The sequence below is a fragment of the Heloderma suspectum genome, chromosome 4 (genome assembly GCF_057233095.1).
Source record: "Heloderma suspectum isolate Gila_16-S chromosome 4, 16-S_ref, whole genome shotgun sequence".
NCBI lineage: Eukaryota > Metazoa > Chordata > Lepidosauria > Squamata > Helodermatidae > Heloderma > Heloderma suspectum.
This window is the reverse complement of record NC_139461.1, coordinates 102,036,662-102,059,815: the sequence shown is the minus strand read 5'-3', so window position 1 is coordinate 102,059,815 and position 23,154 is coordinate 102,036,662. Positions and strand designations below refer to the sequence as shown.

At 42.0% G+C, this 23,154-nt stretch overlaps 1 protein-coding gene across 5 annotated transcripts in view; it reads right to left on the bottom strand.

Moving 5' to 3' along the window:
* The window catches only part of GPLD1 (glycosylphosphatidylinositol specific phospholipase D1), a 56,996-nt gene that overhangs the window by 13,387 nt on the left and 20,455 nt on the right, over positions 1-23,154 (bottom strand). For 4 of the 5 annotated variants that reach the window (XM_084850121.1, XM_084850122.1, XM_084850120.1 and 1 more), the window contains 11 exons: positions 23,001-23,111; positions 21,578-21,626; positions 20,157-20,211; positions 18,090-18,197; positions 9,706-9,733; positions 9,479-9,618; positions 8,906-8,971; positions 7,324-7,447; positions 4,389-4,528; positions 1,885-2,071; positions 140-250 (listed from right to left, as the gene is read on the bottom strand). In XM_084850121.1, coding sequence (XP_084706247.1) covers positions 140-250; positions 1,885-2,071; positions 4,389-4,528; positions 7,324-7,447; positions 8,906-8,971; positions 9,479-9,618; positions 9,706-9,733; positions 18,090-18,197; positions 20,157-20,211; positions 21,578-21,626; positions 23,001-23,111 — 1,119 coding nt within the window. The remainder of the gene's footprint in view (positions 1-139; positions 251-1,884; positions 2,072-4,388; positions 4,529-7,323; positions 7,448-8,905; positions 8,972-9,478; positions 9,619-9,705; positions 9,734-18,089; positions 18,198-20,156; positions 20,212-21,577; positions 21,627-23,000; positions 23,112-23,154) is intronic. The other variant, XM_084850119.1, reaches the window with a different exon arrangement.

Genomic DNA, 23,154 nt, shown 5'->3' with positions numbered 1-23,154 from the left:
ATTTCTCTTTGGGCAATACCAAAACGTGTATCCTTGTAAAGTGTCAATATCAAATGCAGTGAACTGCATTCAACTGTACAGCTAACTAACCTGCATTACATTTTACACTGCAGTTTTACAAACACAGATTCATCCTTACCCTATAACTGTGCTCCTGTGATCCTACAGATGGTGCTCCCACTACAAGATCCAGTACCCCATCCTCATTGAAGTCCAGAACTGCTATGGCAGAACCAAACCTTCCTGAAGGCTAAAGAACAAACAAAAAACCCAAACCATACATCACTCGTGTGACCAAGCAGCCATTTAAAAAGTATATCTGTCTCTTTAAAAAATATTTACTCTGATAGTGTCCAATACAATAACTGGACATCTTTGCATTTTTAATATTTACTTTTTAAAAAAACTGACAGGCTATTCTTTGAAAGATGTATTAATCCATCAAGCAAGAAGGTATACATGCTAAGATGGGTCTGTTAACGATATTTAAAACACTAGCTGTTCAATTTTGCTTCTTCAGACCAAGTTTTGTTTATTGTTTATTACAGGGACTACTAAACCCTTCTTCCTAGTCCCATTTCAAACGTTCAGGTCACCAATGAATCCCAATCATTATTAGGAGAAAGAAAACTTCCACAGCATTTTTCAATGCATCCCACAACAGATACCTACACAGACTGACCTAATCTGTAAGCTTTGGGTCAGGGGAAAAAGAAGCTGCAATACTGCTCCACCCCTCACATCTTTTCTCACCCCTTTCCTGGTATTCCATGCTCTTGAGAGAATACGGACAAATGTTTCATTGGTTAGGCACCAATGTCTGCATAGAAATTAAACAGGTAGACCTCATTTTCTGCTACTTCTCTTTTGATATTATGTAGTCTGGGATAACCAGTGTATGACTAGTCCACTGGCAACTTAGGGGCATGATACTCAAATTCCTATGAGCCCTTGCTCACTAAATATGCCAACATTTGAAATGTAATAGAATAATGTAACATCATAATATGTTTAGGTTATGACCAAGCAATATTTTTAAGTATTAGCATAAGTAATCCTGGAACTCTGGCCTACAATAGCAGGGGTCATCAAAGTTCTTAGACCTAAGAGCTACATACTAAAATCCCCATGTAGCTGAGAGGCATAAGATATGACCACTTTTTACTTCTCATGTTGTTCTCAACAACTGTCCTTTATAGCAGGGGTGGGCACAAGGTAGATCTCCAGATGCTTTGGACTTCAACTCTCAGAAACTGCTGCAAGCATGGCCAATAGTCATGAATGCTGGGAGCTCAAATCCAAAACATCTGGAGATCTACTTTCTGCCCAGCCCTGCTTTACACCCCTCCACACACAACTTTCTCCTCCTCAAGAGTTGCCCATAGGCCTCACTGCTATTGGTTCTCCTGACATTGTTGGTCCTGACTGAAATGGGACAGGAAATGAGCAAGTGAGAAGAGATGATTACATTCCTAGCACGTACTCGCTAGGATATACTGTTCATTTTATTTCTATAAAATGCTTTTTAACTATGGCCCAGAAGCCATGTGAAGCTTTTGAACTGCATTTGAGCATTAAAATGTAGATAAGTTTTCAGCACACAGAAACAATGACCAAACCTTACTACTACATACAGAAGTTAATTCATTCATGAACCTCACATAGATCTCAACAAAGAATTCTTACTTGATTTGAGCAGCAATTAATAGAACATGATCTTAAATTGCAATTTACTTTAAAAATATATATTATTTTAATCCAACTTCCTTCAGAAACCAGGTTAATGATGCTGCCAGTAGAAAAGAATAAATAGTACTGGCCTTTCAGGTGACCCAAAACACAAAAATTGGTTTTCAATGACCAGTGCTTGATTTGCTTGCCTACCTGACTCCCCTCCAGTATTTTATCTGCTTCCTGGTCTAAGTCCAAGTCTGTATGAGGCAAACCTGATTGATTAGCATAAACAATATATACACGTCCTGTTTGAATGTGTCCTGGTTGACTGTAGCCTGGTGCTCCAGCTACTAGATCATCATATCCATCCTGGTTCAGGTCAGCTGAACTCATCGCCCTGCATACCAAATAAAATACTTTTGCTGAAACATCTATATTTTCCTTTGCAGATTTCAAAGGCTCTAGTCAATTTCCAGTTACAAGAGTAATTGCCATGGTGGTCCTGAAGAAATACAGGCAGGTTCCAAAAGGGTTCTGATTACAGCTTTTATTACAGCAATTGTATTGACAGGATAACAAGCCTTAAAATTGCAAAAAACTACCATTTTTCTGAAGAACAGTTCTGTGCAAGTCAAAAGCTTTCTAACTTACTGCCACAGACGATCTAATAAAAGGTATCTGAATCATTTAGGATCACATTTATTTTTATACAGCTTAAATTCTTGATCCTCAGGACTCCTTTCTTGCATGAAATAAATCAGAATTGTCAGGTTTCAACTAACATCAATATGTAAGGGTAACAGATGTGCCTTTACGTATGAAAGTGTATACATCCAGGAAATAAAACTACTTAGGCCAGCGGTCCTCAACCATTTTGGACCTGTAGGCATATTTGCGAATTTGAGAAAGTGCTGTGGGCAGTACCAGAAAATGGTTCCCACAGGGGACGTGGCTAATCACATAATGGCTGCTGTGGGGGCCTGGCTAGTCAAAGATTAGCTGGGGTGGGGGGAGAAATAGCAAGGCTAGAGGTTGGGAGGGAGGGGGAAACAGCAAGGGAAAGGGGTAGAGGGGAGAGAAAGAGCAAGGCTAGAGGCTAAAAAGGGAGTGAAAGAAGACTGCCCTAACATTTTCCAAGGTTTTTCTTTAAAAAAAAAATTTTGAAGGGCCAGGGAGGAGAGAGCTTCATGGGCACTGCTGGAGGTCCCCACGGGTGCAATGACACTTGCAAGCACTGGACTGGGGACCCCTGATTTAGGCTATCAAAGTAAACTATCAAATTTAGGCACATACACATACGTGCACGCGCGCACACACACACACACTATCAAAATAATCACATTATTCATCTAAGTTCCCAACTGACTGATTACACCAGAGTAGTTTTGAGTATTTTACAGTGCAATTTTGCATATGTCTAATCAGAAGTAAGCACCATTGACTTCAATTAGACTGAGTTTGCATAGCAGGGGTAAGCAATGTGGTGTCTGCAGGCCCCAATGCACCCCCAGCACTTTTCTTGGCACCTGCAAAGGGCATCTACCCTTCCCACTTAAAAAAAAAGTTAACATATTTTCTAACCAGTAGCTAGGATTGCTGTGAAATAGGATTTTGTTGGTGCTGAAAACTGGAGGTTCAAAGTAGTTGCTTAGTCTATTGGGGCACAGATCCCACCTTTGTCTTGCACTCCGTCTTCTAGGCAAGTTCCTTTCCTTTGCTATGTCTCCCATGACAGCCACGTTATGTTGATGCACTAGACAGTTTCTCAAATTGCCAAATGTTCCCATGGCCCCAAAAGGTTGCCTACCCTTGGTGTATAGGATTGCAGCCTTAAGCCCATTTAGCCCAATTGCTCTCCCTGGGACTAAAAGCTATTTCACACAAGACGGTTTCCTATATAGGTATCACTTCCATGTAGGAAAAACATATACACATGATAAATGAAAAAAATGCAGACCAGGGTATTTTACAATGTACACAGATAGTGTGAAATAAGAACAGGTGTGAGTTTGTCATGTTATAACTTACAGAAAAAAAGTTATAGCATAAAGCTGGTTTTCCTACATCTATTCAAGAAAGAGACATCTATGTAGGAAATTTGTCTTATCTGAAACAAATCTAAGCCAACTATGGGTTGGATCCAATAGGACCCTAGTGCTGGGGCCCCAGGCCCACTGGCTGTGGCACATGCATGGCCCCTTGCCACTGGTGGCTGCGATATAGTGCTACTACAGCCAAGCACCAAAATGAGCAGAAATGCTCGTTTCTGAAAGGGGCAGCTTGCACCCCTTCCACACACGAGCATTTCTGCTCATTTTGGAGCTATATCGTGACTGCCAGTGGCAGGGGTCACACACGCGCCGCTACCAGGAGGCCTGGAGCACCAGCGCAAGGATCCCATTGGATCCGACCCTTAGACTTAAATCCTATTAAATCAACTTTGTTATGGATGCAGCTGAAATGTCTGAATTTAAAATTTTGAATCTGATCTCCTATATGGCTCTGCTGATGAGTCCTTTCCTTGTTGAAATGTAGAGTATATTGCATTTGAATCACAGACTGAAAACTAATTGGTTTGTGCGAAAACACCCTTAAGTATATAGAACCTTTGAACTAGTACAACAATGTTTCTCAATATCCTAGCGGTGGTATCAAATCAGTGCAAGCTGACCTATCAAACAAAAAATGAAACAAAGGGAGAAATCAATGCTCACCATCCCAGTTTAGCATATGCAGTTTTCAGAAAATATGAAGCACTGGGCATGGTGACGTATTTAGAAGACAGTTGCTCTGTGACTCCCCACATTCTCCTCAAATTCTTTGGAGTGACACTATTCCTGAACTGAAGATAATTCTAGGGGGGAAATGCACATGGGGAAAAATAGGACCCATTAATAATCATCTGTTGATTGCTGGGGACTTGATTTATATTTGGTGCAATATACCTAATACATGGGGTCACGAAGAGTTGGACACGACTTAACGACCAAACAACAACAACAAACCTAATACCACTGTTGCATAAGCCTCCCTTCAATGAATGGGGGCATCTATACTCGTATACTACTGATGTTTTCAACTGGGCCTGTATAGAAGCGATCCACAGTACTTTACACACAATGAACTAGATTACCAGAACCTCTCCAAGATGGATCATTAGTATCTTTAAACTCTTTGGAAAAGGTAAAATGTGCAAATGGAATATTCTCTTACTCTGGGCTGGATCCAGAATTTGCCTCCTGTGCATCGAAAGCTTCCTTAAATCTGTGGAAGCTTTTTGATCCATCGGAGTGCTGGTGGAATGGGGGAGGAGGCCATTTTTGTGGATTCTCTGCTCCCGCTGCAGCTTCCTGTGCCTTCCAAAATCTGCTTTGGAAGGTTGGGGAACCCTCTGGAATAGTGGGGGAGGGGGCACTCAGAGATACAGAGCAAGAGGAAATCAACCACTGGGGGAATTCTGAGAGGGATTTCACTTAGGGGGTGCTCTTGCTGGTGGAAAGAGATGCTGGATCCAAGTCACTCTCTCTGACGACCTTTGCTAATCTGTGCAAATTGAGAAAGGCAGGTGTTGGAGCAACAGGCTCTTCACTGATATTGGAGTCCTCTTCACTGATATTGGAGTCCTCTTCACTGATATTGGAGCAATGTACCACCTCACAACCCTTTTGAGCTGGTCCTAGGGCCAGGCTTTTAAGTCTTTAGTAGTGTTTGTGAGACATATAGTTTAATGCTATGCACGCTTACTCAAACGTCACACTGTCTTCCTGCAGTTCTGCTAGACGGGCAATTTTGCCTGTCTAGTGGCGGTGCTTTAGAGGGGGAGGAAAGGAGGCTGGGGTGGCCATAGGATACAATGTATCGCAGCCGCCCCAGTCTCCTCCCCTCCCTACCCCTGGGAACACCCCCTTTTCCCCATCTCCATGCTCTGTTTTCCAAGTGTGGAACGGTAGCTGGCATGGTTCTCTCCATGCTAGCTACAAGGGGGAGGGGAGTATGGTTTCCTAGCTCTGAGGTCGGTGCCCTGTCTCTGACCTCAGAGCCAGGAAACTGAACTATTCTATTCTCCCACACCCAGACACTGTCCAGGGGGCACAGGATCACTCTCTCAGACTATTATAGATTGCAAAATCATGTTGACTTTTTCAGGCTGCATGCAATCATGTAATCTACACCCTATATGAAAGGTTAAAAAAATAGCATTGTGCCCTGCAATCTTTACTTTAATGTTAATGATCTGCTAAATTTATTAGGAAACTCAACAGACCATAAATAATCCCATAAACTACTCAAAGGATGCAGATTTGAACTGCCTTAGATTTTAGTTGAATAAATGTTCACTGATTCTCTGTTACTATGACTGAAAAGGTTTTGTTTTGTTTTTTAATTCCAAGGAACTAAACATGGAGGTAATACATAATTCATAGATTAAACAGATTTAGGACTACAGTATAAGGCTGCAATGCAATATTTAGGAGTAAGTTTTAATTGGATTGCAGCCAATGAACATTAGGAGGAAGCCTCACCAAAATCAGTGGGACTTACTTGTGAGTAAACATATATAGGACCAGGCTGTAAATCAAGTAACTTTTCTAAGCAGTCCAGAGATGGCCAAAGACACTTCTTTAGTTTGCAGTTGTAGTTGCACACAAGCAAAGTGGTTTGTAAGGATCTGAAGATTCCTATCGCGAACTGAGAAATTCTTCAAGTCTAATATAATTCCTATACTAGGGTGGAATCCAGTATTTGCCATGAAATTTGACATCCTCAGGTTCTTGCTTTCATTGAAAAGAAAATACATTTCTAGCCTTTATGGTTGCTGAGAAAACATTGGAGACATCTCGATAAACTCAGAAACTGGAAAGGATTTACTAAAGCTTCCAGGTCTCAGCAAGTGCAAGTGTCAATGCAAACTGCGTCTCTTTCTAAGGCTCCTTCACACCAGGCTTTTATCCTGTGATTGAGATTGCTCCTTCACAGAAGTTTGCAAGTTTGCGGGCTCTTTACATGATACAGTGACCCTGCCTCCTGCACTAAATGCCCTTTGTTCCATTTTTAAATAGATCGCAGATAATGAGCTATCAAATTGTTGTGTTCAGCTTCAGGATCCTCCATCCAAAGAGTTAAAGTGGCAAGAGGAAGATCAACAACAGATAATGGAAGACTCAGATAAGGGGCGGGGAGGGGGAAAGGAGCAGGGAAAAAAGAAACACATTTAAAGGGAGCCAGTTGTGATCCTGCATTTAAAACTGAAGCAGAAAGCCCCATTTTAAATGCAGGATTTTAGGCTGGTGTAGAAATACCCTTAGCGTCTACTGTTCCTTTTCTCCCTCACTAGAAACCACCATCAGCAATCTCCATTTCTCTTTCTCTCTCTCTCTCTCTCTCTCTCAATACATTTAGTCTAGCTAAGCTCTTGCCAAAAGAAATAAATATAAATGCCTTCAAAACTGTAATTTTGGAATCAGTATAAACTATACAAATGAACAAAACAAAATACTTCTTAGATTATATAATTCATTTGAGCAATATTTTGGGGCGCAAGACATGTACAACTCTGCCCATATCCGACAAACAATATACTGGATTATCAGTCTCTCTCCAAATGTGTTTCTTTCTTATCAATAATGTCTGGATGCCAGAAAGACTTACTGTTGCCCAAGGTGGAGTGTCAAAATAAACTCCTCTCTCTGTATAGTTGACGTTCTTTTCAACTGATTTGGTCAGTGAAGAAGTCAATTTTCTGTGGTGCTCAGTTTTGAACTGTTTGATCATACTGAAAAAAGACAGTATTAGGTATAAAGTTTGCTCATGGGACCATAAAAATAGGGTGTCACTGACAAAATTTCATACCAGAGACAGCAATGTATTAAGTATTTAAATGAAACAGGAAATTGGAACAATCAAATGTTTTCGGTATAAAGTCACAAAGGTTTTTCATCCTGACTTCGTACTATGGTTATTCTCAACAATCCTGTGGATTAGCTACTTGCTCTGCAAGGACAATCTTGTAGAAATCCAGGGATACATTTCTGATTCAAACGAAGTAATTCTGCCATTGATTTCAGGAGAGCCAACTCAAATACTATTCAGTCACTGTCAGGATGGAGACTGAGCCAATAGAGCCCCAGAGCAGTTCTGATTCTGAGGAGGAACAGCAATCCGTGGGAGAGGAGCTCGCTCAAATCTCACAAGCACAGCAGCTGGCAGAGATTCCTCCTGCCAGCATTCCTGGCATAGATAGTGACCCTGGCAGCGAGAGAGCGCTGGAGGGGGGCTTGCTGGACGGTCGGCACCGACTCAGGGAGCGACAACAGATGGAGGGCGCGGAAAGGAGGCGTAGCGCTCGTTTGGCGCGCAAGCAACGGTCGCGTCCCGAGGACCCAAGGGAAAGAGGGAGGATCTCTCCCTAGCCCATAAGTTCAGGGTCTTCCTGTGATTCTCCTTCAAACGGGGACCAACTGCCTTACCTGGAGTATAGGCTACTCTGCTATCTTTCCCCAGAGCTGTTCCTTGCTTAGTCGCGGGTGATTAGCATCTGAAAAAGTCATTAAGTCGTAAAAGGAATAAAGCCTTGAAAAGAAGCCTTTTCGTCTGTGTCTTGAGTTGGCTATTGGAGGTGACTGTAAGAGGCAGCTAGGGTGCTCCTGACAGTCACAGACAAGTAGAATCATAAACCAAAATGTTATACATTCTGGTGAGATAGACTGAAAGTATAACTAAGTATAATTAACCCTCAGAATCACATGCTGCATTTACTCTACATCACTGGATACAACTCACTGAGGACTTTTAACGAGCGGCTAAACTATTTTTTTTATATTCAACAATCAGCACCCTTTGTTTCCTAAATCTGATCCTCTGCATATTAAATTCACTGAACAATAATGTCATTTTAAATACAAAAGATGCAAAAAAAATGCAATCAAGGCATAAAGAGAGTTCTGCTACAGAATGCCAGAATTCCCTTGAAGACTGATCCCAATTTGGGGATTTGGGAGCTAGTTCTGGAAAACATAGAGAAGTAACATTAGCATACTGAATTCAAGCTCTCATATACGAAAGACATGCACATGGCAATTTTTCCCTGATCCAGGTGGTGGAATCCCATCCACAACAGGAAGAGACAAAGGATGTAGATGGCCTGAATTTTGCCTAATGGAACGAGCTTAGAAAGAAATACAAAGCTTGGAGGTTATTCAGACAATTAGGCAAATCTGAAGTCTTTACTTACCCAACGGTATTACTCTGCTCATCTCTACATTCTATATACAGAGGATTCTCTGGAATAAAACAATCGCTAAAGAGAAAAATATCAAAAGAATTATTCTAAGTACATAATGTTACATACTGAATACATAATACAACTCTCAGAGCCAAAACAGAAATTACTTCAAATGTGTATCTAGCAGCTGGCTTTTCATTTTACTCTAGATGCAGGGAGCCTGATCCAGATCTTAAAAGCCCACCCCCCACACTAGGGTCCTGATCAGGACCCCGTGTCTACTCTTGAGTAAAATGGAAGACGACGTAGCAGCTAGTCAGACATTTAAAATAATGTCTGTTTTGGCCCACACGTTCCTCAGAACTCCACCTAGGTCCTCAAATTCATTTTCTATTTTCTCAAACATAATTTGCAACTCAAAATGAACAAAAGATGCTAATAGGTGGTTATTAAATGCGAATTATTATCCTATCCACACCTCAATGCACCACCTATTTGATCCAAAGGTCTTACACAAAAATTATTTGTCTAAGGTTTCATAGCACCACACCTTACTCCAGAGATGTTAAACCAGCACCTCACCTGGTCCCATTTGTTAACATCTGACTTGTTAATTGGAAAATGTTATTTGATGAGAAAGCCATATCATCCATGCCACCAAGAAAATACTCATGGAATTTGTCCACTAAAAATGGGGATTTCCTGGCATAGAAGGGGTAAAGCTATGAAAATCAAAATATAATTTAATTAGTGGGATGGGCATCTCAAGAGTAGCATTCAACAAACTCATTTTAAGGAAAATACATTACCTTGGCAACAGCCGTTATTTCGCCATACCTGGGCAGGGGGGAAATGTATATTATTTACCATCTCTCTAGAACTTTTCTATGTACACCTACATACTTTCTTTCCGTATACTGCCTTGAGAGCCTCTATAGAAAGACAGTTGACAGTTTAGATATTAAAATAAGCATAATACGTTACAGTTATTTTTTAATTTAAATCACTGTTAAAAGTTCCACAGTTAAATATATTTTAATGAAAAAAATAAGGCTGGATCCAATGCTGGCTATTTGCCACTGGAACAGAAACCACTGGCAGAATGGATTCTCCCCCCCCCCACAGCCCCCTATGTTCCCCCAATTCTGCTTCAGAGGATTGGGGGAGCCTCCAGAGCAGATATGGGCGGGGGGACATGGAGAGGCTGCAGGGGGGGGGAGATGAAGGAGAAGTCCCACTGTACAGGCAGAAGTCCACTTGCATAACATTGGATTTAACCCATAGTGAAGATCATTCAAATATTTTTGCATGGCGTCTGCATGCGCCAGCCTGGCCGTGGCTTGCTACACAACACATTTTTTCTAAAATATATTTAGTATATACACATACCTTGTCCTATTCAATAGTCTGAGACTATTTGTGTGTTACAACTGAATGTATATGTTATCATGTACATATCAGCATTTATGTATCCATGGTTTATATGAGATTTTAGGTGAATGGGTTCCCATAGTATGGATGACAATGGGTTCCAGCAAGGTCATGAGATATGAAATATTAGGGATCTCAAAATCATGCCATAAGGACTTCTGAAAACTGAGTGAAGAGGCCCTCATAGTCCGAGATCAATGATTGCCATGTCAGCAGTTACAGCACCCTGTAGACCATCAGCTCAAAATAGCCCTTGCAACATCCTGTGGAATAACAATTAGGTCTGTGGGCAGCTCAGCCTGGAGCACTGCACCCTTAGCAACAAGACCATCTTTTGACTTGTGAGTCAGCGGTCAAATGTCTGTAAGAGACTGCAGTTGTAGCAGCCATATCGGGGGTCAGACTAAGTAGCCTCATGCAGTCTCATGCTTCATGTTCTTGCTGAGCTCTTTCTCCCTTGAATATATTGTTGTAAGCTAACGAGACACAGGAATTCCTTATCTTGTCAAAGGTCATACAATTGTATATCTTGTTCTCTGCTGTTCTCTCCTGTTCTCTCCTTATCATGGCTACCCTATAACCCAGTTCTTGTATTATAAACAATGGTGCTAGGAGGAAAAATGTTGAGGATTGCAACCCCATGCGGGAGGGGGAGGAGGAGCCGTTTCATATGTGTCACAATGTCTATAAAACCAATGTGCTAATGTAAATCGGGGCTTCTGGCTCTTTGGAAACGATTCCAGCCTTAAGCCCGCGCGTTAAATAAAGAATCTCTTTTTCCTTCACTCCGTGGTCTCTCTGACTCTGGGTTCTGCAACATAAATGGTGCCGTGACTCGGATGTGGCAGGCTCTGAGCCAGACAGGTGGCATTTGCCTGCTCTTGATCGCCGCACCAGGAGGACGAGCTCGGCGCATGCCTCCCTTTCTTGGCGCCACCGACCTTTTTGTCGAGTGAATGGGAGAAAGCCTGCACCGGGATCGCCCAAACGGTAGTGAGCAGCAAGAGAACCTTGGGAAGCGGAGGAAGGAACTTGAGCCCTGCCTGTATCGCAGCTGCAATTGAGTTGAAACCCACATTGGAAGCCTTCAGGAGAAAGGCAAGTATATGGGAAAAAGAGGGCCCCGCCTTTAGGGAGAAAGGCCACTGGGCAGAAAAAAAGAGGGCCCCACCTTATGAAGAAGGTCAGTGTTGGTGGTATACGTATACAAAAGAACCTACTCCTTGCGGGTAGAAGGGGGGCCTGATCACACCCCCGAGTGGGCGCCAGTACCTAGCACGCCAGTACTCAGTAGGAAGCTGAGGAAGCTGGGGAAGCCGTTTTCCGCTCTGGTAAAAAGTGGGAAAAGTGGGTGGCAGGGACATATGGATGTAGTGGAGAGATTGATGATTGTGTGAGTGGCTACTGCGGTTTCTGAAGCATACCGTTGACCGTCCGGGTGCCCAGGCCAGTAGCAAAGTGCGTGGTGTGAAAAATCCTCTTGTGTCGGCCAGTGAGACCCCTTACTCACTGACCAATTCCCATTCCCTAATTGTGTCTGTCTTCAATTTAGGAGGGAGGCTATGGGTGGTGGGGGAAGCAAACCTTGCACCCCCTTGAGATGTATGTCAAACAAAGAAGGAAAAAGGTTTTTTTAAAAAGATTCAGAATAGAAAGAGAAAACAGCAAAAAGCTCAAGGTCGAGCTGAGAGGAAAAAAAAACAAGATCTGAGGCTGTTAATTAGAAAAATGTTGCAGGACAGTCTGGCTTTTAACAAAGCGTGGGAGCGTGAGAGTGTAAGGCCAAAGAAGTAGCTGTTAGCCTAGCGCGCCGAGAGAGGGGGGGCAGGAAAATTGCCCACAACGTTCTGAGTTGTGCAACATCATCACCTCGCCTAATTGAGATGAAATCCCTAAGAAATGGAAACTGAAAATGAAGACCCAGAAGATGAAGGCAAAATAGAAAATAAAGGTGAAGAATCAGCCCCCAGAGCACAGGCTAGACCCCTCTTCGAGTGAAAAGTGTGCCATAAGACTGTCCCAAAGCAGAATAAAGTGGAAAGACCACGTTGAAGATCTCTGTCAAGGTAACCGTGTTTAGCTTTGAACTGTGTTAAAATTGCATAGAGCCTGTAGCTACTGACCATCAGCTATATGATTTCTGAAGAGCGTAACCATTAAGCTTTTGCCGTGGGATTCCCTGCAATGAAGAAATCTCACTGATTTGAGTATCCAGTGTTACACTGCCTAAGTGTGTGTGCTAAAGAGACCAAGAAACCAGACAGCATGTTCCTGGCCAAGCCAAAATCACGCTACTGCCATGCTCCTGAAAGCTGCAATAAACTGTGTAAGCTGGGAGACCCAACCTGATTGAGAAGAAAAGAAGATATTGGAGCAACTGTCTTGAAAAACAATGAGATCTGTGTAGCTGGCTGGCTGACGCTGTCAGTGATGTTACAACTTTAAATTAAGACTGTTTTCCTGTTTGAGACCCCAGCGAAGAAAGCTAACCCGAGTTATTTGTTGCCCGTGCCAAAGCAAGAATTTGGTGGCCCTGTACCTCATCATGTCCTGTTTTGAGCTTGGGATTTACAAATACAAACAAACTGAGAAGCTTGCCTTTGAAGTCCTGCAAATCACCCCACCGCCTCCCCGAAGATTAATGGCTGCCTGAAAAATGCAAGTATAAAGCGATGCCCATCACCCCCCAGCGTCCTGAGTTTCGGCACTCAGTGTTTCAGTGCTTTCGTGTACCAGGTTAGAAGAAAAAAAAAAAAAAGAGTAAGTTTTTAAAATGTCTGTGAGAGAACCTGACAGAAGTAAAATAAAATTTACAGAGGAGTTGCCCAGGTTAAAGTGTCATGGCTAGAGAGCTGAGCTGTGCCGCTCTGTTTAGACAGAAGCCTTGCTAAAAAGTTAAAGGCCCTTGTCTGTCAGAAGGGGTGTAGGGCCACACTTTCCCTTTTTAAACTGATGCAAAAGTAGAGAGCCTTTGCTGGAAACATCTCATCTTCATTGCCCAGAGCCTTCCCTGTTTGCCTCCATCATTGTCTGGGCTTTTTAGAGACACTCTGCACATGAACTAAAATTTTAAATTGTCAAAGACTTGCCATGGACAGTGCTGTGAAGCTTTTGATGAACTCTCATCGCTGTGGACCGTGTGTCTGTGTTTGTCGTCAGCTCAGTGTACAGCAGGCTGAGTTTGATCTGTGACTTTTAAATTTCCTTCTGCCAGAACTCATGCAGCATAGAGTTGCTGATGCAAAAATGGTGACCTAGAACTCTTTGCGTGTGTGGGTATGCCCGTCCCTTGATTTTAATGAGCCCTGAGCTTTCAGCCAGAAGAGCAGTATAATTGCTGGATCTGCTCCATCATGCCTTACCATGCAAGAAGTGTTTTCCATTCATTGTGTTAAATTGCAGAAAAAGTTTGTTGTATATATTTTATGATTTCTTAAATATCATAAAATATATGTGATATTTGCAGATTAGTGTTAGTTGCAACTCCAAATAATACTAAGTGTGGTTCCCAATGGATGACAAGGAAAGAAAGACAAAAGCAAGTAGAAAAGAAAGAATAGAGAAAGTAGCAGACAGATAGAGAAGACAGATAGAAAAAAGAAGAAAGAAAAGGCAAGAGGCAAAGAAAAAAAAAATTGTAAAAAAAGAAGCGTGGCCATAGTTGCCCCCAGGGTAAATTAAAAGCAGCTGATTGTGCCTGGAGCTTATTACCTGGGGTAAAGTAGCCACAATAATGTAATAGTTCTTTAAAATGAAGAAAATGTAACTAGAAGGAGAAGAAGAGCCTATCCCAAATGTGTGTCAGTGGGACTAGTGTAAGGCAGAAAAGTTTAAGTAAGTTTAACTTGAAAAAGACAAATAAAGAGACAAGGCTGGTGCATGGAGCAGAAAGTTTTATATAAAAAGTTTGAAACATGATCTGCAATACAGGCAGATCAGCAAAGAAAAAGAAAGCAAAAGAAAGAAAAAATTTGTCTTCCCATACTAATAAATAAAAAGTGTTATCAAGCACTCTGAGAAGCAAAATTGTTTACAGGAAGCTGTGCCTGAGAACCAAACACTTCTAGCCTATGCTGAAAATGCTTGCTAGTGTTGTGCTGCCTCATGGGTAACATGTATGGTATAAAACCCATTTAGCCCAATAGCTCGTGGTTCAGAGAAGCTGTCTGATCCAACCATTAAGTACGCCTGTGTGCTGTAAGTTACCCAATAAAGTCTCCTTGTAAATAAATCTCCCCCCCGCTGGAATCCCAAAACACAAGTTGGGCTAGAGCGCCTCACCCAGTATCAAACCCTGCTGTTAAAAGCCATGAAAGCAGGTATAAAGAAGTCAGTTAATATGACCAAAGTGTCTAAAGTGCTGCAAGGTGCCACCGAGGCCCCAGAGCGTACTTGGAGCATCTTTCAAATGCCTATCGCCAGTACACCCCCCTCGACCCAGAGGCCCAAGAAGACGTAAACGAAAAAAGAAAAGAAGAAGACCCGGCAGAGGCAGAAGATTCTTAAAACCAGTGTGCCCAGTGTGGACAAGATGGACATTAGTGGCATGAATGCCCAAATAAAATAAATCAAATACACAAAGGAAAAAACCAAAGAGGCCAGAATGGGCGAAGAGGGAGACAGCTTGAGAGGGGCCGTGATATTGACTGTGAGGGGCCGTGACATTGACTTCATAATTGACACTGGAGCAGCATCAAAAGCAAGCAAACGTTAGCCTTAAACAAAAAGTTCAAACACTGAGCAAAGTTCTTCAAGCCCAGTGTCGCTTTGTCTTAGAAAATAAGCCCCCAATTCCCATCACAGAAGTTCATCCTTTCCAACCAAGAGTTAAAGTATGAGTTAAAGAGGGAAAAATAACCCTTTGACTCCCAGATAGAGAAGACTGAAAACTGTCATACTTTCCACCCCCGCAGCTATGAAAGCAGCTAGAGTTAAACCCTAGATACATTGGACACGAGTCAAGAGAGCGAGAGGGGGAGAGTAGACTGTAAACAGAAATCCTGAAAATCCTTTAAAAATCATTCTGAAAAAGCAGTAAGAAGACTCAGGCTAGACCTTACTGTGGACACCCCAGGAAACTGTCCCCCTGCGTACGGTCAGACCTGCAACTGGAGAATTGAAGAAGGGGACTAGACCCTACTGCAGCTTGCCAGGTGAATAGCTGCCCAGCGTACGGTCAGATCCCAAAGAAGATCAAACATGTGTGTTGTAGTGTTAGTAGTGTTGCATTGTGTCTCCTTAATAAGGTGCAAAAAGGGGGGCCAGCCCCTGAAAGAGAAAGTTTGTCCCAGGGATTTGCTGATAATTACTGGCTTCACCTGGCTAACATCACGAGAGTAAAACATTTTTGTTTGCCAAGAGGTATACCTGCAAACAGGCTTATTAGCTCTTGCCTAATACCTGTCTGTAAACATCCTGGGAACATTCAAAAAGATACCATGTTAAAAGTTTATGGTGTAAGTTTAACTTATTCCCAAAATGCTAATTGGGGCGTGGTTGCAAAGATCCTACCCCCTACAGAGTTCACTCTACGCACCCCCATCATTGCTGAAACAAATGCTACGTGTGCACAAATGCTTAATTGTCAAAATTTTTTCCAGAAAATACAAAGCTATCCCTGGCCCCCTTCCACTGTAATAAAATTCAAAACATATCTTTTAATGATGCCCACATACTTTTGCCTCATGGATGGTTTTAGACATGTAATTCCCGCACTTGGTCATTCATTCCTGCCAACTTGTCTGATAACCACCCATGTTGCCTCAGCCGCCAATTGAACTGGTGCCAATTCTTCCCCTGTAGCCCGAGAAAATCCGTCAACGGCAGCCTCGAGCACTCCAACTAACTAAAAATTGTAATAGTCATGTGCAGTTATATTCTGACTCAGAAAAATTGGCCTTAGCAATGTCACTAGTTAGGGTTCCAGGTTTAGCCTTGGCTAATGGTCTAAAGAACAACTGGTTAGCTTGCAGCTTAGCCAAAAGCATAAATGCCACCTCACGAGCATTGTCATTGTTAAATAAAGAGTTGCGTGATCTAAGAGGTGCAGTTCTAGAAAATAGAGCTGGTATAGATTACCTCTTCCTTCTTCATCATTTAAGTTGTGAGACACACCAAAAGCTCTGTTGTTTTAACTTAACTGATAATGGCAATGCTGTAAATAAACAAATCAACAAGCTGCACAATATAGTAGCTAACAAAACAATAAGACAAAACAATTAGCTCAATTAGTTAACCCCTTGGCTTCCAGATCTTAGCTAGCTTAAAAGCATTGTTCATCCTAATTCTATCAGTATTGTTCATAAAAGTTCTGTTATGTCTCTGCGTTCCTTGTCTTATGCGCTTTAACCAATCTGTTTTATGTCTCAGCTAGTAAAACTGCTGCCCTCTACGCTCTAATAGCCCAACAAGAGGCTAAGTAATATGTATGTCACAAAAAGCTTTGTATAGTTATCAGAAATGCTATAATTGTAATGAAATTATGCATTTAAGGGGGGAATGTAGCAGCCATATCGGGGGTCAGACTAAGTAGCCTCATGCAGTCTCATGCTTCATGTTCTTGCTGAGCTCTTTCTCCCTTGAATATATTGTTGTAAGCTAACGAGACACAGGAATTCCTTATCTTGTCAAAGGTCATACAATTGTATATCTTGTTCTCTGCTGTTCTCTCCTGTTCTCTCCTTATCATGGCTACCCTATAACCCAGTTCTTGTATTATAAACAATGGTGCTAGGAGGAAAAATGTTGAGGATTGCAACCCCATGCGGGAGGGGGAGGAGGAGCCGTTTCATATGTGTCACAATGTCTATAAAACCAATGTGCTAATGTAAATCGGGGCTTCTGGCTCTTTGGAAACGATTCCAGCCTTAAGCCCGCGCGTTAAATAAAGAATCTCTTTTTCCTTCACTCCGTGGTCTCTCTGACTCTGGGTTCTGCAACACAGTCACTGTGGGTTAATAGATGTGGGTCAACAGCCGAACCGGTCGTGAGGTAATGCCAAGGCAGTGGAGTAAGGGTCAACGGCTGTGCAGCGACTGTGGACTAATGGTTACAAAAGTGGGCTTGAGATCAGCCCAATTTGTCATTCTCATAACATCAGGATGGTGTGCACCTGGAGACCCCATCATCTCCAGACCAAAGTATCATTGCATGGAGTTGGCCTCCCATTGTAGTGAGTGGTGATTGAACAGGGACCAAATTCTATTTAAAGGGTATTTGATATCTGTAATCTAAAGTGCAAATTCTCTATATTCTATTGGTGTAATCAATAAAGCAATGTCAGATTAGAAGAGCTCTTGTGTGAAGCCTCATTATTCCAACTCTTTTTAGATCCCAGGTCTGATTGGGACTGATCACCTCATATCAGATAGCTTTGGTCACCATAAGGTTACAGAGGCTTACTTAAAAAAAGAACTCCTCCTTGGTTTGTATCAGTTTATTTCAACATGTTAACCCCGTCCTACCCTTCCTTAAAACCCCAAAGCAATTATCCTTCTACCTACTCCTGCTCCTGTCCACCTATAAATAAAAACACTTCTCTGAGTAAGTTCTCCTCTTTCTCAACTTATCTTCTCCAGTTCTTCTCCAGCTTCTTCAACCATCCTTATTTGGCTTGTCCAACCCATCAATAATGAATTACCTTCATTTAGACATTATCCTTACCTAGTAGTTACTATCCAAAATTATCAAACATATAGAAATCTATACAGTCATTCCTCACTTGCTTTATGGAATGAAAACACCAAAGTTCAATTTGACTTACAATTCAAGAAGCTGCAGGTATGTACAGTCAATAATTGCATCTTCAGTTATCATTTCCTGTCCGTATAATTCCTCATAGACTGACAATAAATCTTTCACAGGTATATACCTAAATGTATTAACACCAGAGCTTTGGATTTAAGCCAACAAAGTGTTCATTGACATAATGAGATGTACAAAGCAACCCCTCACCTCCAAATTTCCTGATAAATATTGGAAATATTACAGATGTAGAAAATTAAGTGTCTAAGAAATACACAATGTGCAAAGTGTGAAGGGCTATAACTCAGTGGTCGAGGGCATGTTTTGAATGGTCCCAGGTTCAATCCCTAGCAGCTCCAGGGCTGGCAGAGACTCCTGTCTGAGAGCCATTACCAGTCAGTGACTGGGTTCACTTATTTAAGCCATGATGAGCTGCAGTGCCTGCAGGCACCATCCTGAAAATTCAAGCCACAACTGTGGCTTGTCATGTTGTCTGAACCCGGTGGGGTTCTGTAAGTATTGTTTAACCCTCACACAACCCACCCCTGCAGGGTTCAGACAATACGACAAGCCACATTCGCATCCTGAATATTCAAAATGATTGCCAGCACATGCCACAGCCCACCATGGCTTAAATAAACCACAGTGGGCTGTTTGGTTGTGCCAGCAGGCCCTGGGTAGGCAATACTGACCTGGTCCAAGGTCTGATTCAGCACAAAGCAACTTCTTACGTTCTTGTACGGTGCTGCACAAGGAAGTGAGATAAATAGATCTGTTTTTCTCTTAAGAGTAAAAACACCAAAGAGTCCTCTGGTATCTTAAAAATCAATACACTTAACAGAGAGGGCCTTTTCAGTGTTGGTACCACATTTTGTGAAATGCCGTATAATGTAGCCAAGTGCCTACATTATGGTGCAAGAAGCAAGGTGAAGATCTTTTTTATTTTCCCAGGCATTTATGAAGCTGTTTTAAGTATTTTAAGATCTTTGCAGGGTCCTGTTGCTGCTTTTATTTTTGGTTTTATCATATTCTACACTGTTTTTATCCCTGACTTGCTTTATTATTAATTTTTTAATTGACTTTTATTAGTAATTTTTTATTGTTACTTTGCATTTTATGTGTTTAATTTATACACTGCCCAGAGAACTGTGATTATTGGGCAGTCTAAAAATTTAATAAATAAATAAATATGAACAAAAATGTTGAAGGGCGTCTTGACAGGTCTTTCAGATATTCAAGGTATTAACATGGCATGAGCACACAGATCACATTTGTATACCAACCTTTCCTCCAAGGAGCTCAGGTAGCATACACAGGGTTTTCCCCCTGTACTCCCCCAACAAACCTGTGAGATTAGGCTGAAAGACCCAGTGGAGAGGACCTAGAGCTTAATGGTAGAACACATGCCTTACATACAGACGGCCCCAGGCATAATCTCTGGCATCTCCAATTAAATGGTCAGATAGAGGGTGATATGAAAGACCTCAGCCTGTCACAGTAGAGAACACTGGGCTAGATGAACATTGTATAAGGCCACATCATGTGTTTCTGTGAGCTTCCCAGCTAAATGGGGATTTCAATCCAGATCTTCCTGATCTAGATGCAACACTATCTACTACCACACATTGGTTCTTCAGCAACATACTGTCAGGGTTCAGACGATCAGTGGGGGAAACAACGCAACATCAGTTGTTTTTCCCACCCCCACATGTGGCGGTTATATGATGGGGATTATCTGAATTACCCACCCCACGTCACAGGTTGCCATGTCATCCGAACCTGGCACGTAGCGCAGGCATAGTGCCTTTTCACCCACCCTACAAACCCTACTGCAAGCCATGGGTTGTAGGGTGAGTGAAAAGTCACTACGCCCATGCCACGCACTGGGTTCAGACAACACTAAGCAGGTAATTAGGATGATCCCGGCCAGGCAACTGGCATGCATGGGCACTGATGGTCCAATCCCAGCCACTGGCTGGGAATGGAAAGTCATGGACCTTTAGCAACAGTCTCTCCCCCTGCCCGCTCCTTGCACCTTGTTGTGTGTGTGCATTTAAAATCCAACTGCTAGTTTAGTGGTTCTTACCAGCTTGGGTCCAAATAACTAAATTCAAGCTCAAACTGGCTTAACACATCTCCTCCTAAAATTCAAGGGAAAAGAGCATAAGACATCAGCTCGCTATAAATGAACAAGTACACTAACTATAACTCAAAGAATATGAGTTTGGCCTGCATTCTGTATTATTAGAGCATTTTCAGATGAAGACAGTTCAGAACACCATGTGACTTAACTCCACAGGCACAGCTAGGCTTTGGACATGGGCTGTCTTCACACATACAGACAGAACCATAGCACAGCCATTCCTTTATTATGTTTTCCCATACAGATATATGTGTATGTGACTACTGCAATGATGTGGGATGGATCAACCACATGGGCCCTTCCTATGTGAGTGGCACTGACCCATTCGGTTGCTGTTCACACACACACCACAGCCACAGTGGGACAAAACCACAGGGAGACAAGACAGCACCCATGCAGCTGTGTGTAGAAATGTGAAGGGGGAAAGCCATAGTCTCTCAAATGGCAGTCCCTCAACATCACTCAGCAAATTTATTTTGGAACAGATGTTTCACAGGAAGCTTGTGATACATCATGAGAGCCTGCAGTTTCAAGGAGTCACACATTGGGTATGCGCATGCTCATGGATGCATCTAAAGCATCACTCTGGATTGTGGCCATACATTTCAGATCCATTTGAGGTAAAGAAATATATTTCATTTGGGATATATGAGTTGGCACGTTCAATATTAGACTGTTCTTCTAGAACAGCTGTCCTCAATCTGGTGCCCTCCAGATGTTTTGGACTGCAACTCCCTGGATTCCTGACCCAGAATTCCTGACCATGCTGGCTGAAGCTGATGGGAGTTGAAGTCAAAACATCTGGAGGCCACCAGGTTGGGGAAGGCTGTTCTAGAAGTTGGGAAACTACACAATGGTAAGTGGATATTTTTAAAATTGTTTAAAATAAGATACAAAATCCCAAAGCAGGAATCTGAGATCTAAAGCCTACAAAGACGACTGTTGAAGAACTAAGTTTAAAACAATGGTTAATGGTCTTCCTCTGATTAAGAGTGCATGAGCTCAGACCAGGTCATGATTTAATCTCTTGTATGGTGAAATGTCTTGCCATCACACACATATCTGTAAGTTTCCTGTCTGATGTATACTTTTAAGTTTGTACTCTGCCTATACTCAGAAGCTATTTTAAGCAAGTTTCATGGTGCCCTTTTAAGGCCCTTAAGACTGAATCACAGCCAAATGGAAAGCCTCAATTGATATGGAAATTACCCTAATTATGCAGAGAAAAACCAGTTCTATTCTTAATTGACCACTTATTTTAGGCTATTGAACCCTTCATGATACCAAATTTTCCTGTAAGAATCTTCAGGAATTCAGTGGAAATTTGGGGAGAACTTTCTAGAATCCATAAATATATAAATTACCAAAATCGCCAGCAGCATGAGCTTCTGAATATGAGCCATGAAAATCAATCTAGTAAAAAAGAAACAAATAATTTATAGTTCATAATTCATTTATGATCAGAGAAGCTATAAAGTGAACAGAAATACAATTTCTCATTTTCTCCAGTCTCCCAACCTATGCTTCCTGGAGGTGATGGGAGTTGTAGTCCAACACATCTGGAAAGCACCAGGTTGGGGAAATCTACCATAGACTTTTTTGCTAGTAACCACCATCCATCGAAGAGCAATAAGCAAACCCCTTCAGCTACAAACTATATAAATGCCTTGAAAGAACATCACATGCATATGCAAATATGTTTGTGACATTATTTATTTTAAAATTATACCCTTCCATTTGGTTACAAAACCATTCAAACAGACCAAGAAAAATAGTAAAATACTAAAAAAAGAAAGAAAAAGGCATTATATCTGAAGGCAGAAGTGCCACAGAAAAACAATTCAACACCGACAGGAGTAAGGCCCAACAGTTTTATCTGTCCCACACATTTCAGCTACCAAATGGGTATGAAAATAAAGGGGCCTTACATTTCTTTCAAAAGCTCGGCAAAGAGAAACATTGCGACACTGCTTCTGGAGGTTTCATTCCCAGAATACTGATAAACCATCAGAGAGATTATGTAGGGAATAGTAGTGGGGCTGTTCTTGCCATCATATGGGGATGAACTGAAATTCATGCCCAATCTGAACACTGAATTGTCCAGCAGAAGGTGTGAACGAAACTTTGCCAGGACAATTTAGGCCACAAGGACAGCTGAAGTCTCAATGAAAACACTCCCTCCCTTTCCCATATGAGCTGCTGAGTGGTGGTGATAAACAGTCACAGTGCTTCTCAGAAAAATGCCCTCTCACATCCTGTAATGTTTAAGGTTTACTGCCCTTGGAAGCAACAGACCCAAGCAGCTCAGCTGTCAATTTCACCTTAGTTTAATCTAAAACCAAGTTTAGGTGAAATTGACAAAGAGGCTTCCTCAGGTGCACCTTACTGAAACCTCCCAGCATCTGCTGCCTGAAGCGACTGTTTCACTCTGCCTAATGATAGGGCCGGCCCTGTACAACTTGCTTAATCCCACAGCCAGAGGGCACCAGGTTGTGGAAGGCTGCTGTAGTCTTTACTTGTCAGAGTCATTGGAGTTTGTGTCCCTGCTTCCCTTCTCTCTCATGCTGGAGAAAGCATCCAACCAGTGTATTTTTAAAAGATGGTAAACAGCAGTAAGGTTCTTTCGCTCTTTCTCCCCACTCCCATACTCATTGTGTGCAGACAGGATATTATGCTATTGTGTCAATGAAGCAGAACAATAAAAACAGAATGACCAATATGGTTGTGGTATGCTTTGGTCACACAGAAAACGCCTATGCCTAATAAATATAATGGGGCACCACTTACTGCTGCCATGGCCCGAAGGAATCCTTGTTTAATCCCCAAACTATGCCAGCTCACATCTGCCACCATATGAGAGGCAATTCCAAAGAGGAAAGCCACCAGTTTCTCTGTAGCCTAAATAAACAGCAGCAAAAACCATGCATGACCATACAGTCAC